Raw genomic sequence first — 15,326 nt, forward strand, 5'->3', positions numbered from 1 at the left:
AAATGCCACAGCCCAGCCACAGCAAAGCGCCTCTGCCCCAAAGGCCTGGGGGACCCTCTTGCACGGATTGGCACTAGTGCATATCCTTCGTACATCAGGAAAGGGAGATGCCAGGGTCCCTTGCACGTTTCACAGGGACCAGCACAGTCCACATGCATGGGGAGGACTTGATCCTGCCTGGGCCATGCATCTTTCATGTCCATTCTCTGCGCCAGACAGGCTGCCTGGGCAGACCCAGGCTATGTCTGCCCATTGCTCCTTGCCTAGATTTAATTGACAAGGTAATTAGGAAGATGTGCAATGTGTAATTTATGCCAAGCTGATGCATTCCACTGTAATTCCTGGTCTTGAGTCTCAGCTCTTTCTCTCAGCCAACCTGATGGAAATATTCAGTTGTTTCCTTCCGGGCAGTAAGGTGAATTGGTTTTCCTCCAAGGGAATAAATCAGTTAAATCTGAAACAGGAAACATGATTTAAATAATAAACTTCAGGTTTGCTTTGCACTTGCACTTTTTATTTGTTTTCTTGGTTAAAGATCGATTCTCTGTGATGGGGGGGGGGGACATTTGATTGCGGTGTTGACTGGAGCCTTCACTTTCAATTTAGCATTTCATTTGTCTGGTCAAGATATGTAGATCTGTACTGGACAGATTCATCTCTGTATAAATAGTTTTATGGCTTAACATGTGTGTGCTCTGATCCTCAGTCTTCTCATTTTTATTGCATTTTAGAAGGATGTATAACACAGATTTTACTCATGATTTGTGGCAAGTTGTATTTGTACAGAAGTTGAAATTCAGCTGTAGTGCAAAATGACACCTCCAAAATGGTTTTCATTAATTGAAAGTACATATAGCCAACTCATTAGCAAAAAAAAATTAATCTAACCACATTTCTCATTTGAAATTAATCTTTTAAGCAGAGGAAATATGCACTATATAGAGGATGTTGAAATGGTTGTTTGGGATTACCATGTCCTTTGAGGTTTAGAAACAATAGATCTCATCTGCTCTCCTAATTCTTATTTAGGCATTAGAGGGGGAAAACAACCTCTCTTGTTTTGCCAGCTCCCAGCCAATTTTTCAGCTTTGAATGTATTAATCTTTGAACTGGACTAAGTGCACAAAGGGAAATGTTCCCTCTGCAGCAGCAGACTGTGCTGTGATGATCCTGGACAACAGTAACAAGTTGCAGCCTAAGAAACCAAAGAGTTAAGTTGTTTGACTGCAAAGTCAGAAGTATGGTTACCAAGCAGAAGTGCAAAATCAAGAAATTAAAAGATAGCTGATATCAATCTCTTGTTCCAGCTGTAATTTAGGATATCTTTTTCTCAAGCATCCTTCTGCATGTGACAGATAAAGACTCACCTCAGTCGTGCTTCATGGCTGAATTAATGCCTCTTAGCGGGAGATTCTATCTCTGGTTTCCCACCTCCCGTTTACCCATGGAGCGGGGTGCAAACTCCTGCTGAATGTGAATGATATGTCAACAGCAGGTCTCAAGAACCCTCTCATTTCCTTTCCACTTGATATCTCTGTCCTGTTCCTTCCCTTCAATGGCCATCCATGCCTTTGAGACTCACGTGGTCTGAACTGTCCCCTGGCTTCCAACTTGTCCTTTTATTTGGCAGTATTTGCAGAGCATGACAGTGATACACAGGGAAGGGTGGTGGTGCTGGGCAGTCCACTTGGCGCCATGCAGATGGCACCCAGGCCCTTCTTTAGTTGGCACCTTCCTCCTAACATGAACAGCTTTCTGCAAATCACAGCATTTCCCCAAGGCTCTCACTCGAGATGGAGTAAGAGCCATGGAGGCTCTCAGAGTCCGGGTGGACCAGACATTTTATAATTGCCATCTTATTTTGACTTCTCATAGAGCCCACACTTGACAGATCTGGCATTTTAAGCAGTTTTTAAAATTGCCTTCTCTCTTCTCCCTCCCCTCTTCCCCCCCCTCTCCATTTTTGGGGGCTGACTTTCAGAGTCCTCATTTCGGATAGGTTCTTTTGGATAAATAAGGTAAATATACAATGCAGAGAAAAATTCAACAGCAATACAAATAGTAATTAAAAATTGCCACTTTTATCCATCAAAGTCTGTCTGGATTTACACCAAAGATAGCCAAAGCTGCCTTTTGTCCCTTCTCCCTGGCACAACACCAGTACAGAGCCCTGACTTCTCTAGTCATACAGTGACATGCAGAGATATGTGAGATCAGCTGCTGGGTCAGGCCTGCCTAATCATCTCCCAGCTAATTGCTGTGGCGGCAAGCAGTGGCAGTTGGGGAGGAGGGCTGACGTGTGAGAGCCCGCGAGGTGACCGGATGCATGTAGTGATGGTCTGGCATAGAGAGGGCAGATGACCCAAGACTCCTGTCCGAACACATCCATCTCCCCGTGAAGGTGTTAGGAGAGACAGAAGGCAAAAAAAACACCTCCAGGTTGCTTTGAGGAGAGGAATGAATGTGGGTTTGGACCATCTCTTCTTGAAACCTTCTTGCTCTGCATAAATCATCATTTGCTGGAGTTGGGGTTGCTCCCAGGAGAGCAGGGGGTGAGCCATGGGATAGGGGGCCCGCACCTCTCTCCAAGGAGATGTTTGAACACAAAATTTCTCCTTTTGACAACAAAACTGTTTAGACACTAAAAATGTCCAGTAACTTTATTGCATGGAGGTCACACACTGAAAACTGTTCAAATTTATCATACTGCCCACTAGCCGATGTAATCAACTCTCATAATTTTACCCCCTATCTCTTAGTGCCTGGGCTGTTGCTCTGTGCCCTAATTCCCGGCATTCTGTTATTACTGAAGAATCTCAACTGCTATTTCTTTTTTTAAAGGCAGTACTTCTCATACTTTGCATTGCAGAGAAATGCTCAGAAATGCTGGTCTCTGAAACCAGAAGCCAAATGACAAGAACATTACATTTTTTCCCCAGTTCCTGAGGTTCTGCAGCTTGTTTCATTATTTTGAAGCTGTTGCCAATGGTGTTAAATCACTTCCCTCCCACCTACCCCCAGGCCCTGGATGGAGAAGCCAACAATCCAGGAAAATCCTGGAGGGCTGTGACCACACATGGTGGAGCTGGGAGGGAGCCTTGGAGCCGCCTGGGCGCGGGAGGCTGAATGCTGTCTGTTACCCCATAAGGAAGCAGGCAGTGCGTATGGGAAAGTCTTCCTCGGCTTCATTGCCACGCACTGCTGCAAGAGCGAATCTGTGCCTCAGTGCGATGCACACCCAGGTCCTCCTGCCAGGCAGGGACACTGGGTGCACCTGCAGGACCATCGCTCAGCAGCAGCAGGGTGATACATCTGGAGCACGGCTGTCCCTACATGGATGCTCAGCGCCCCAGGGGGATTCAGTGCTGCCCACGGTGTTGGGTGGTCTCGGGGCTCCTTTCAGGGCAGGGATGGTCACCCCTGGGTCTGCTATCCCAGGGAGACAGATATTAAATCATTGTCATTTCTGTAAGGCATTGGATGCCCCAGGCTTCCCCAGACCCCTGGTTAACCCTGACCCACACAAGTTTGGGATAAGGGACTCATTCTGGCTGGAGAGTAAACCTCACCAAGTGTTGTTGCTGCTTTTGCAGTGACCATGTATTGAAACATGTTAGGATCCAACCATATGCTATAAATCAAGCTCAGTTTGAAAACAAGATTAACTTTATATGCAGGAAGGACTTATATTTACTGCTCAGTTGAAGGACGCTGTATGAAGGATGTGAGAAAAATTGCCATGGATGACACATACTCTTTTGCCTTCTTTGGACAACAGCAGCGTCTCCCCTGTGCCTGGGGGAGATCCTGAAGAAGAGAGATGTGTGCAAGGTTCCCATGCTTTCCACACTCCCTCCCTGCGATCTCCTGCCTTCTCGCACTCTCATTTCCCCTTGCAGCTCCCTGTTTCAGTGAGAGCCGCTGGGCTGTCCAAGGGGAAGCCAGCAGCACAGGTCTGCGGTAGAGCTGCTGCAGAGGTTACTTGCATTTCTTCTCTGAACTGAGAACAGGACAACTGGAAAGTGATCTGAAAGAAGATCTGTAGTTACTGGAAGTCTGTGGTTTGTTCCCAAAGATGGGCTGTGATTCATCGCTCGAGCCCAGGGAGTCCGCCAGAGCAGACATCCCGAATGAAGCAGGCTGCAGAAATCCATCCAGCTATTTCTCTGATGAAGCTGGTCTCAGTCCTGAGAGGGGGGCTATGATTTCTTGGCAATGAATTTATCTGGGTTGGTGTGAGGTCGTGGCTGTTCCTAACATCACAGGGACCGGAGATGTGATAATACAAGTCCCTTGCAGCTCAGCAGGCAAAGGTCGAACTCGATCCGTTAGCTGGAACCAGAAACATGACACTTTAGACTCAGAAACCAGGTGGCTGAAGTGTGCACGTCTATGTGTACTGGGGGGTAGATAGATTACCCCTTAAGCAGCCTAACGAGGCTGTGGTGATGCTGCCCCACTGGAAATGTCAAGCTCAAGGTGGGATGAGCTGTCTACATGCTTAGCTTCATGGGGCTGAAAGTGTCAGGAAAGCGACAGAGGCGGGGGATGTGTTGGACACCCAGGTCCAGGCCTCAGACTGCTGGGGGAGGATGCCTGTTCCCATACTTGGAGCCATCAGCTGGATGGAAATCCCTAACATTCTCTCATGTTTTGTATTGGGAAATTTGGGTGACAGGACCTCAACACAGCTCAGCTGCCCTGTAGACACAGCACTCCTCATCTCCAGGCACTTTAGCCCATACGAGCCCTTTTCTGCTGTATCTATCTCCCCTGGTTCTTGCAGAGCTATGAGTGTCCCTAGTAGTGCTTTTGGATGTGCCTGTGCCTCTCTGCAGCCCTTGGGGAACCCATGACCACCTCCAAGGGCCCAGGAAAGGTGCCAGGGAGGCCTGATCCCATGCCAAGGCAGTGCCATCTCCCCTAGACCCTGTCTGGGGTCCAGGAGAGCTGAAAATGGGCACAGCCCCAGTGCCAGCCCATGCACAATCTGCACATCCCTGCTCTGACAAAGCTCAGAGCACAAAACCTGCTCTCTCACTACCCTCTGTTTTCTGTCGCTTTCTTGCTGTTTTGCCAGAGCTGTGGCCAACTCTAGCTTCACCCACTGCTAAATGAAGCACTCACCAAAGCCCTGGGGACACAGCATCTCTGTGTGCAGGGACCAGTCAGTTTTGGCAGGGTGGATTTGCTCTTATATGCCTCATAATCACCATCACTTTTATCCATTAAAGAATTGCTGGCTATTCAAAGCAGTTAGAAACGTCCGTCAAATTTGCCGGCTGCTTCGTCTGGTTGTAGCCACTTGCGCTTTGTGGGCAGTCATTGCAGAGTAATTTCTACACAGAGATCTGTCATTTTCTGCTGGTAAAACCAAGCCATCACCCTATAGCACTGGACACAGACTGGGCCAGGAGGGACCTCACTGGGAATCACGCAACCAAGTGCACTTACAACTCTATAAAACCCAGTGAACATGATTTCAGCCTCTCCTACGGTGGCTTTAGGCCAGGTTTGCATGAAGCAGCCTTGCAGCATGGTGTGGACTTCTCCTACAGCAGTGGGATGCAGTGCTGCTTCTCCCCATGCATCCCCCGCCAGGTGCCAGGCCAGCTGCACCCCTTTGGCTTTGATAGACAGTGCTTTGAGAAAGCTTTTTGGGTGAAGAGGTCCTGAAAGAAGAGGGTTAGTCATGCCCAGCTCCTCTCTCTGCTGAGGGTGTTGAGCTGTTGTAACTCCAGCTGACACCATGTGTGCTGAGCTATAGGGCTAGAAGGCGCTAGCTGCTTGTAGAGACGATCCAAGATGGAAAAGATACTGTACAGTGCAGAAATCCTCTGACGACAGTCAGTGGGGTGGTTTGAGCCACTCCAAGCCATGCCAGGTACATTCTGCCCCTCCGCAGGGCTTCAGTGGGAGTCCAGCCACAGCAGCAGCTGTAACCACTGAAATCACTGCACCTCCCTCCAGCGCTTTGCACACAAGGGCCTCGTAGCTGCATAGCAGGAAGGATCTAGCAGCCACCAGGGACATCTACCCCAGGATGTCCTCAGAAACTCCCTTCTTTGGACACCCTGGTCCCCCACCTCTTCTTGCTGTACATGGCAGGCTTTGCTGTGCGCATGTCAGGGAGCACTGAGAGCCCTGTATTGCGGAGTGTGCGAGAGCCTGCACTGTCTCTTCTCCCATGGTCCCCCAGGCTCAGTGCCCTGTGGTTCCCCCCATGTCCCTGTCCCAGTGCATGCTCCAAACTGGTGTAGCTAGTGATGGTGGGAATCAGACAGCCCTGACTTGAGGTGTGAGTGCCTGAGGTGTGCCAGAGAGGTTTTAGGCAGAGGTCTCGGATGTAGCCTCATCTACATGCATGATGAGATATTCCCATCAGTGCCTCTCCTGTCGTGGGAATCTGTTTACAACCCTGAAGAAAGTGCGACTTGCAGAAAAAGCAAAGTTATGTTTACTCAAGTCTACCCTCCAGCTCAGCTCTCTCTCATCCTGAGCAAGAAAACATGGACACGGAGTTAGGTGGGGATTTTCCTCCTCAGCTTCCTTTAAGCCACTTCTTCAAGGTCACGCAAGGAATCTGAGGCCAGGACTATGGAAACTGACTTGCCTGAACTACCAGGCACTGGCCCATCCTCTCCCACCATGTCCCCCTATCCCCTCTTTGTCCCAGGGGCCTGCTGGCACATCTTGATTTTTGCCCTTCACGAGCAGTCCCGCAGACCAGCCGACTGGAGGTGCTAGGAGGCAACAGGGCACCTTGGGTCCTCCCTGCTCCTTTGGAGCACTAGGGAGTGTCTTTGTGGCAGGATATTGGCCTTGGGCTGGCAAGGAAATCCTGTGCCAATGAAGGCTGCCTGGCCATTTAGACGCAGGACAGGGGCTTTGTCACCTGCCAGCACTTATGTCTTCACTGCAGAAGGCCGCACTCTTCTGGCTCATCAGAAGGAGCATCCACAGGCTTTGGACCAGTCCCAAAGTATGTTTAGGTCTTGTGTTCAGCCTGGCCCAGCTGGCATCTGACAAGCAACAAGTCTGAGACTTAGAGATCCCATGCATCCCAGAAGAGATGCTGGTAGGACCTGTCTCCTTCCTCCAGGGCATCATTTTCAAAGCATTTGTGGGAATGCACTGCCATGGAGAGCTTCATCCAGCTGCCAGGTTTGGCAGATGTTGGCTGACATCCATCCCTTCCCAGGGCAAGGATCACCATCCACATGCCCACCAGCTGTCACAATACCCCATTTCTTCAGAGAGCCAAACTATGGTGGAAAAACAGAAGTGACGTGATCATGAGAGCAATGTGCTGAAAGAGTGTCTGCACCCCTCTGCCTGGGAGCTGTTTTGTCACATTACCTCTATGGCTGTGTTGTTCCTGTCTGTCACCCCCATCCCAGCTGTGAACGTTGCAGGGATGGCGCAGGAGGGTGCAAAACTCCTCTGTGGCAGGAGGGAGAGTGCGTTACGCCTCATTCGATGGTCCCAGCTGTTTTTGCAGACGTGGGCCCATCGCTAGTGTTAGTTTGCCAGCAGTCATTGGATGGATGTTGTTTAGAGCGTGAAGGATCACGTGGTTGGTGTTTGGCCCTAAAGAGCTGCAAAGATGGAAGCTGAGGATCTGGAAGGGAGCACTGAGACGTGGAGACCCTCATAGGCATGGACTCTAAGGGGCAGGTAACTGGGCAGCCCCAAAGGGTGGAACAGCTCAGGATGCACACTCCCATCCAGGACACAGCTGTGTCCTCCGGGGAGGACAAGGGACAGCTCCCGGCCAGCCAGACTGGCTTTCCAGCCCCCCTTGCAAACCTTCAGGAACACCTACAAGCCTGAATCATGGGCTCAGCCCCAACACACTGGGGAGGCATAAAGCCAGCGAGGAGACAGTCCCAACCTGAACAAATAGGAGATGCATACAGACAATGCAAGAGGGATGCTGGTGCTAAGACCTTTGTACCAATGCTAACAGACCTTTCTAGACATTTTAATAAACCTTCAAATCCTTGATAAGTTTAAAGATTCTGAAATCAAGGGTTTTAACCTATATTAAGCCCAAAAGAGATCTCAAGGGAAGAAGAATTATGGGAAATAGTCATGGGCAAGAGGCTGAAAAAAGAATAGACTCTTCAAGTCCAGAGTTAGAATTGAAAAGGAGCTGTGATCAAGGTCTCTCTTGCATGCAATGTCCCCTCTGCAGCACTTCCCACCTTCCCCGGGTGCCCTGGGACTGCCATGTGCCAGCTGTGAACCACAGCTGAGGTTCCTCCTCTCAGGAGGTGGATACTGCTTCACACTTCTCAGCAGCTTCAAGCTCCAGCATCTGAGTTTTCCCATCCCATGGCCTCCAGCACACTGAAAGATCTGAAGCAAAGATATAGCCAGGAAAAAGGACCAGAAACCTAAACCATCTGAGATCAAAGTGCTTTTGTCTAGATATTTTCAGTTAGATCAGAACATGCTCTGGCTGCTTTTCCTTGTTGTGTTCGTAATGCAGATGAGCTTCATGTCAGCTTGGCCTCCTTTCCTCCTACCATGTTGGCTCTGGCTTCATTTCGTTAGTGAGGGCCTGCCTTCATTACTGAATTAATCTCCCAGGAATTGCGCTGAAATAAACCCTACCAGAGCAATGACCAGTGAAGCCACATCTTGGGGCTGGCTGGAGAATTGCAAGTTATTTTCTAGGAAAAAAAAAACAGTATTCAAAGGAATACTAAAAACTTTTTTTTTATTCAAACCAGCCATGGAATCTTTCAAGCTTTTTCAACCAAGCCAAGAGCAAATGTTTCTTGGCTGTAGAGTTGGATCAAAATGTGGGAGGAGACCTGGGAAATGGACCCTCTCTTGGGAGACAGACATCTAAACAGCATGCGCTGGGCTGAGCCCCATTCCCTTGGCTGCAGTGGAGAGGGATGAGGAGGTCCAGCCACACCAAGACTTGGTGGTCTGGTGACCAGCGTAAGGAAGAAGGAAATCTAGTTTGGGAATGATGAACACAGCAAAAGAAAACAAAGGATAATGTCCTCAGGGTAAGGGCCAGGGGAGCATTTTGCAATCTCCTGGAGAAGAGGGGCTGCAGCATCTTTCCCAGGGACTCCATCCTCAGCACAAGAAACCGTGTGTGACTGAAGCATCTCTTGGCACATCCTGTCACAAGTAACCATCTCTCCCTGGAGCAGCCTGCTCCAACTCTCCATCCCCTTACCCATTAGCTCTGCATGACTCCTGGGTCTGGTTTGTCTGCCTCTGTCTCCAGCTGTCACTTATCATGCTTCTTCTGGAGATGCAAACAGCACTCTATCAATAATGGATATCTTGGCTCTTTGCAATGTTTTCCAAGCCCTCAAAGACATCCTGGTTCCACCCCAAACCAAAACTCCTGCCCATACCAATTCACCGCAATGTCAATGAGGATGGATGGTCGCTGTACTCCCTCCAGGCTCCTTTCTCCTGGTCTTGGCAGGGTGTCCAGGAGGGCTTGGGATGATGCCCATTTCCATGGGGAAGGGACAGCATGAAGACAGCCAGCAGAGGGAGGGAGGGCTAGAGGAGAAGCCGGAAATTATGGCCAGGCTTGAAATGCTGCAGATGAAGGAAACAAACCCAAATTTTATGATGATGGCAGTGACCATTATTGTTGATGTTTTAGTCACAGCTGTTAATAAAAATAATAGTAGTAATAAAAATGCAATGATGATAGTGATGGTGATAATAATAATATGATTATTTATTAATTGTAAGCCATTACCAGTGTTTTCTAGTGCTTTTGCCTCCCAGGCCCATCCCAAACTCCAGCCCTATCGTATTAATGCAAAATGAGGTAAATGAGAAAGGTTTTTTTTCTTTCTAGCATGTCCAAGGCAGGAAAGTGGGAGCAGCAAGGGCACTCCCAAGCCCTTCCACTATTTGCTTCACCACCAAACACCCTGTGCAATGGTGTCGGACTACAGGTGGGATCTCACATTTCATTCCTTTTAAGTAAGGTTTGCAGCCTTCAGAGCAGCTGAGCCCCACGGGAACTGCATGGTCAGACCCCATGGGTGGAAGGAGAAGGAATTCAGAGTCATTTTATAGCTTTTATCATTTTTTTTTAATCATTGGGTTTTAGCCCAAATTCCTGCTGGTTCACTATGCAAGACTGCCAGGGAGAGATGTGGGGAAGCAGGCACCTATGGGCCCTGGGGCAGTACCATTACCTGCAGGGTGCTGCAACTGGAAAGCCTCACTGCCCTTGGCTTCTTGCCCAAAGGAGGAAAGGGAACAAAATCCCTGTAGCTCCAAATGTTGCTGGTTTCCACTTATTTCTTCAGGTTCAGCCATGGCTCCTGTGACCATGATGACTTGGGCAAACATGGATGGGGACACACAGGCTTCGTTTATGTCTCAGCCACTGGCTGGTTCTGCAGTGCCCTGGTTAAACCTCAGGGTGCAAAGCAAAGCGGGGAAGAGTGTGAGCCAGGACCAGATGCTCAGGCCGTTGTGTTTGTGTCAGGCCAGGGATGTGCAGTGTGGGAAGAGGATGGATGTGCAGCAAGGAGAGGATGGATATGCTGTGTGGTGGGGGATGGATTTGCCGCCAGGAGGGGATGGATGCACAGTGCGGTCGGGGATGGATGTGCAGCATGGCAGGAGATGGATACGCAGCAAGGAGGCGAGATGTATGTGCGGTGAAGTGGGGAGATGGACGTGCAGCCAGCGGCGTGTGGGTCTTTTGGCCTGCTATGTGTGTGTTACAGCCTCTGGACCACGCTGGCTTGCATGCGCCCTGGGACTTGAGGTCTCCGCAACCTCCACAGCTGATCTGATAACTATCTGCAACAACACACAATGTTCTGGAGCTGCAGGGGGGCAGGGTCACCAGGGCTCGGTCCCCTGCATTGGTTCCCCCATCCTCTCCACTCTGACTGCAAGTGTGAACACTGTGTCCTCCGATTCGGCTCTGGTTCATGGCTAACAGCAGGGTCCCAGTGATCACTCCGTCCCCTGTGCTCCCCACTGCAGCGGTGACAAGTGTGTGCTTCAAATGCAGGCGTCCAGGGGAGGAGAGAAGGGATGAGTACCACTCTGTGCCTGGGGGCCTGGCTGCAAGCCCGGGGAAGGTGTTTGGGGACTGCAGTGGCACGGGTGCTGCCCAGCATCCTTGTCTTGCCTGTGACTGCTGTTGTGGAGTGCTGCAGCACCGGGTGAGCACCTGGGATGGAGGCACATTCAGCAAAATTAGAAGAGCCCTGGGAATTGGGAGATACCTTGCAGGGACAAGCCTTAGCTTGCAGGGCCGTGAGAAGGGCTTGCAAAGAGAAGGAGCTAGGGAGGGGGGGGTTGATGCTGCTATCTTTAGTCCCCCCTGGCTGCCTGAGCCTAGCAGGGTGGGAGCAGAGGGTTATGAATGGAAGGGCACAGAAGCCCTCCTGAAGGCCTTCCTCCTCCATTATCAGTGACATGGGGTGCACAGGTCAGTGCACAGCCCCACGAGGGCCTCCTGTACCCCTCTGCCGCCAATGCTCCTGTGGGACCCCTCTTTCTCTTTGCTCAGTCCACAGCACTGGTGCTCCCTGACCGAAGTCCCCACCACCCCTCAGCCTACCTGTGCCCCAGCTCTCCTTGCCCTATGCATTTCTCAGGGTCTCCTGCCCTTTCTCCTCCCCACAAGGAATAAATCACCCTCTGTCTCCAGCCTTGGCTGGCAGAAGAAACAGCAGCCCACAGTGACACATCCTTCCCATGGGACCTGGCTGCCTCTGGGATGCTGGAAATTGCTTCCCAGACCAGAGGGGGTTCACTTGGGAAAACCATCAGTGACTGGTGGCTCCAGACCCTCCAGACTCCTAGGGACCAATGTCCCTGCTCCATCCTGTGTCCCTCTGTGCTCTCACCCCGACAATTTGCCTGTGAGCTGGAACTTGAGAAGGGACCTTCAAGGAGGGAAGAAGGATGTGGGTTCTTGGCTGCAGGACTGGTGTATTAAAAAGTTCTAAAATGCTTCATCTTTATACCACAGTTTAGGGCTGCAGGCATGCAGTGGGGACCTCTGAGCACCGGGAAAGGGATCCAGGTTTTCCAGCACCTCCATACAGTCCCCATGGCCAGGTTAACACCAGCTTTGCTCAAAAACCCAGCAAACGTTCTTTGTTCAATCCCCTCCAGTGGAAAGAAATAACACTTGGGCTGTGAATCTTCTCAGCCTCCAAGGAGAAGCTTTCATCTGAGGGCCAAGGGGAAAATCAATCTAGCGGGCTTCACTTCCCGCTTGAAAAGCTCTGGAGAGACGGGCACAGCCCCAGTGTGCTCCCTGGTGGCACCAGGGAGGAGGCAGAGCCAAGCCAGAGCATGGTTCTCCTCTTCCCTCCATCCCTTGGCACCCTCCCATTAGGAAAGAGGTTTTGTCAGTCAGCCCAGCACATTAGGAAATGAAACAGGCTCGGCCCAGAAGCTTCACCAGGGGTCCATTAGCACTGATGGATCCTTCCTCCAGCCCAGCAGATCCCAGAGGAAGCTTTTGCTAGCAATTTCCTCCACTGGCACAGGGGGAATTAGCTGGGGCAGGGTCCCAGCAGGGCCAGTGCAGGGGGATGGCATGCAGGCAGGGGGTGGAAAAGATCAGACACTGCTGTGTGGCGTACTCAGATGTAATGTGGGCTGCTGAAGAGACATGAAGCCCCTCTAGGTATTGAGGTCGCTTTTGATCACACTTTTTTGAACACACAGACTGCCCCCATCCTGGTCCAGGCTGCTAATGCATTTCCTGGCTTTGAATCAACCCCAAGAGCTCCAACTTTACCCCTGAGGTCTCTTCCAGTCCCTGGGGCTGGAGGAGGCAGTGGGAGACAGGGTGGGGGTTCCCCAGGGCACGTGCAGAGAAACCAGGATGTTAACATGTTTATCCAGATGAGTGGTTAAAAATTTCCAAGGAAGGGAGGGAAGAGCACTGTGCAATCTCAGCATGGGCACTGGCACCCCAAGTGGAGCAGTCTTAAACCTGGGCAAATGATCCTGCTAGTGTTTAATTCTTCCCTGCGGTCACTGTCTCTTCCACAGATATAAAAGCATGGTGACACCCCGGCGGGCAGCGGTGGCTATTGCTTGCTGTTGGATCGTCTCCTTTCTGGTGGGACTTACCCCTATGTTTGGCTGGAACAACCTGAACAAGATGCGGAGGACTCAGGAGCTGAATGCCACCCACACAGAGTTTGTCATCAAGTGTCAGTTCGAGACCGTCATCAGCATGGAGTACATGGTGTACTTCAACTTCTTTGTCTGGGTCCTGCCTCCCCTGTTGCTGATGCTGCTCATTTATCTGGAGGTCTTCAACCTCATCCGCAAGCAGCTCAACAAGAAGGTCTCCTCCAGCTCCACTGATCCCCAGAAGTATTACGGGAAGGAGCTGAAGATCGCCAAGTCCTTAGCACTGGTCCTGTTCCTCTTCGCACTGAGCTGGCTCCCTCTGCACGTCCTCAATTGCATCACCTTGTTCTGCCCATCCTGTGAGACGCCGCACATCCTCACCTACATCGCCATCTTCCTCACCCACGGCAACTCAGCCATGAACCCCATCGTCTATGCCTTCAGGATCAAAAAGTTCCGGACAGCCTTCCTGCAAATCTGGAACCAGTACTTCTGCTGCAAAACCAACAAAAACGTCAACAGCACCACTGCCGAACCAGACAACTAGGGGCTAGGAGAGAGCAGAGAGGAGGTTCTCCATGCCCAGCCAGGTTCCCGTCTTACTGTTGTTCCTGCCATCAGGGGAAGGGGCGAGGACCCTGGAGAGCCAGGTTAGCCAATCCTGTGCAATCTGAACAGCCGTATCCCCAAGCTACTCTAGGGAGTTATTTATTCACAAGCATCGTACTGTTTTGATATTGTAGCCTGCACTGTTCCTTACTTTTCTGTTGTTTTTTTGTTTTGTTTTTTTAAAGGTTGCCAAATATTTAAGAAGAAATTGTACAGACAAAGGCGCGGTTTATCTTAATGCAAATAAAGTAAAATGATGAAAACCACCTAGAAGGTCCTCTGCTGTTGATGGGGACCTTTGGCTCCCTGGAGCATGGTGGTCGGTGATGCTGGAGGCACCCCTGAGGGGTACCTCACCCTCTGGCCACCACATCCCCAGGCCAATGGAAGTACTTGGGTACCAGGGGAGAGGGACACACTGGTGGGAGTGAAGCTGCCAAGAGCAAGAGGAGCCCTGGTTAATGAGATTTTGGCAGCTCTGAGGCACGGGGTTTCGAAAGCACTCCTGTCCCTGCAAAGCCAGGGAGAGGCAAGCCAGGCTGGGACACTAACCATGGAAGGGGGTCAGGAAAAAGCATCCCCTGGCAATGCCAGCACCCACTGCAGTGTGAGGAACCCACCATCCCCACAGAAAAAGGGTCTGTCTCCAACTCACAAGGCTACCAAAGTGGGAAACTGAAACCTTCAAGCATAGCCCCAGAGTACTTTCAGCAAGAAGCACCCTTTGCTGCCCTGATATGTCTCACCACAGACTCCAGCAGCACCCTGTCACCCTGAGAGCTGCACCCAGAGGGCTGTGTCCCCTCCGTGTGCCCTCTCTCTTTTTATTCTAGAGGATTCAACTCCTTTCTTCCTCTTCTTATCCAAGCGGGCCTTGCCAGCTCATCCTGCACTGGAGGGAGGCAGGATCTCTGGGTGAGGCTCAGAGCAGCTCTGCCAGGCCTGACTCTGTGGCAGGATTTATTCCAGGGCTGACTAGGTGGTGGGAAGAATTAATCTGAGTTAATCAGGATTCCTTTCTTATCAGCATCCCTTATTCACTAGCATCCCATGGGAAACACACTTCTTATGACCCTTTTCCTCCCCCAGGAGGGTCATGCCCCTTGGACGTCACTGAAGGGCCAAGTGACTGCAGCAGGTTCCTGCAGCTGGGAGAGGCTGCAGAGAGGAAAAGGAGCTCGGATGGGTGAGATTTATGGGTGGCTCTTTAGCAGGCTATGCAAAGAAACACAGTGCACATGTGGTGGGGGAGTTTGGCCTGCTGGGTGCCCCCTTCACCCACCAGGGCAGCCAGCCCTGTTCAGTCTGGAGGGGGCTGCAGCTGGTTACATTTCACTGAGAATAACAGGAGGGCAACAGGAGAGGGTGGGGAGAAGGATGAGAGAAGATGGTTGGGCTTAGCCTCCCACGTTCAGCTAGGTTCTCAATATACATTGTATATCGTGGCTCTGGGCTCTCCACACTCGGACCACTCTGGGCAAAATGCATTGGAGCGGAGCAAGGAGGCTTGCAGAAGAACAGCAATGGTGAGGAGAGGAGCAAATCCTTCCTTGGACCTCAGGGCAAAGGAGGAGCCTTGACTGCCCTCCTGTCTTCCC

The 15,326-nt window shown here is 50.9% G+C and overlaps 1 protein-coding gene across 2 annotated transcripts in view; it reads left to right on the top strand.

Annotated features, from left to right (window-relative positions):
* ADORA1 (adenosine A1 receptor) overlaps window positions 1–13,994 on the top strand; it is a 29,402-nt gene extending 15,408 nt beyond the window's left edge. For both annotated transcript variants that reach the window (XM_067310539.1, XM_067310540.1), the window contains exon 3: window positions 13,033–13,994. In XM_067310539.1, coding sequence (XP_067166640.1) covers window positions 13,033–13,666 — 634 coding nt within the window. In that variant the 3' untranslated portion in view covers window positions 13,667–13,994. The remainder of the gene's footprint in view (window positions 1–13,032) is intronic.
* Window positions 13,995–15,326: the final 1,332 nt, after the last annotated feature.

The sequence above is a fragment of the Apteryx mantelli genome, chromosome 25 (assembly GCF_036417845.1).
Source record: "Apteryx mantelli isolate bAptMan1 chromosome 25, bAptMan1.hap1, whole genome shotgun sequence".
Taxonomy (NCBI): domain Eukaryota; kingdom Metazoa; phylum Chordata; class Aves; order Apterygiformes; family Apterygidae; genus Apteryx; species Apteryx mantelli.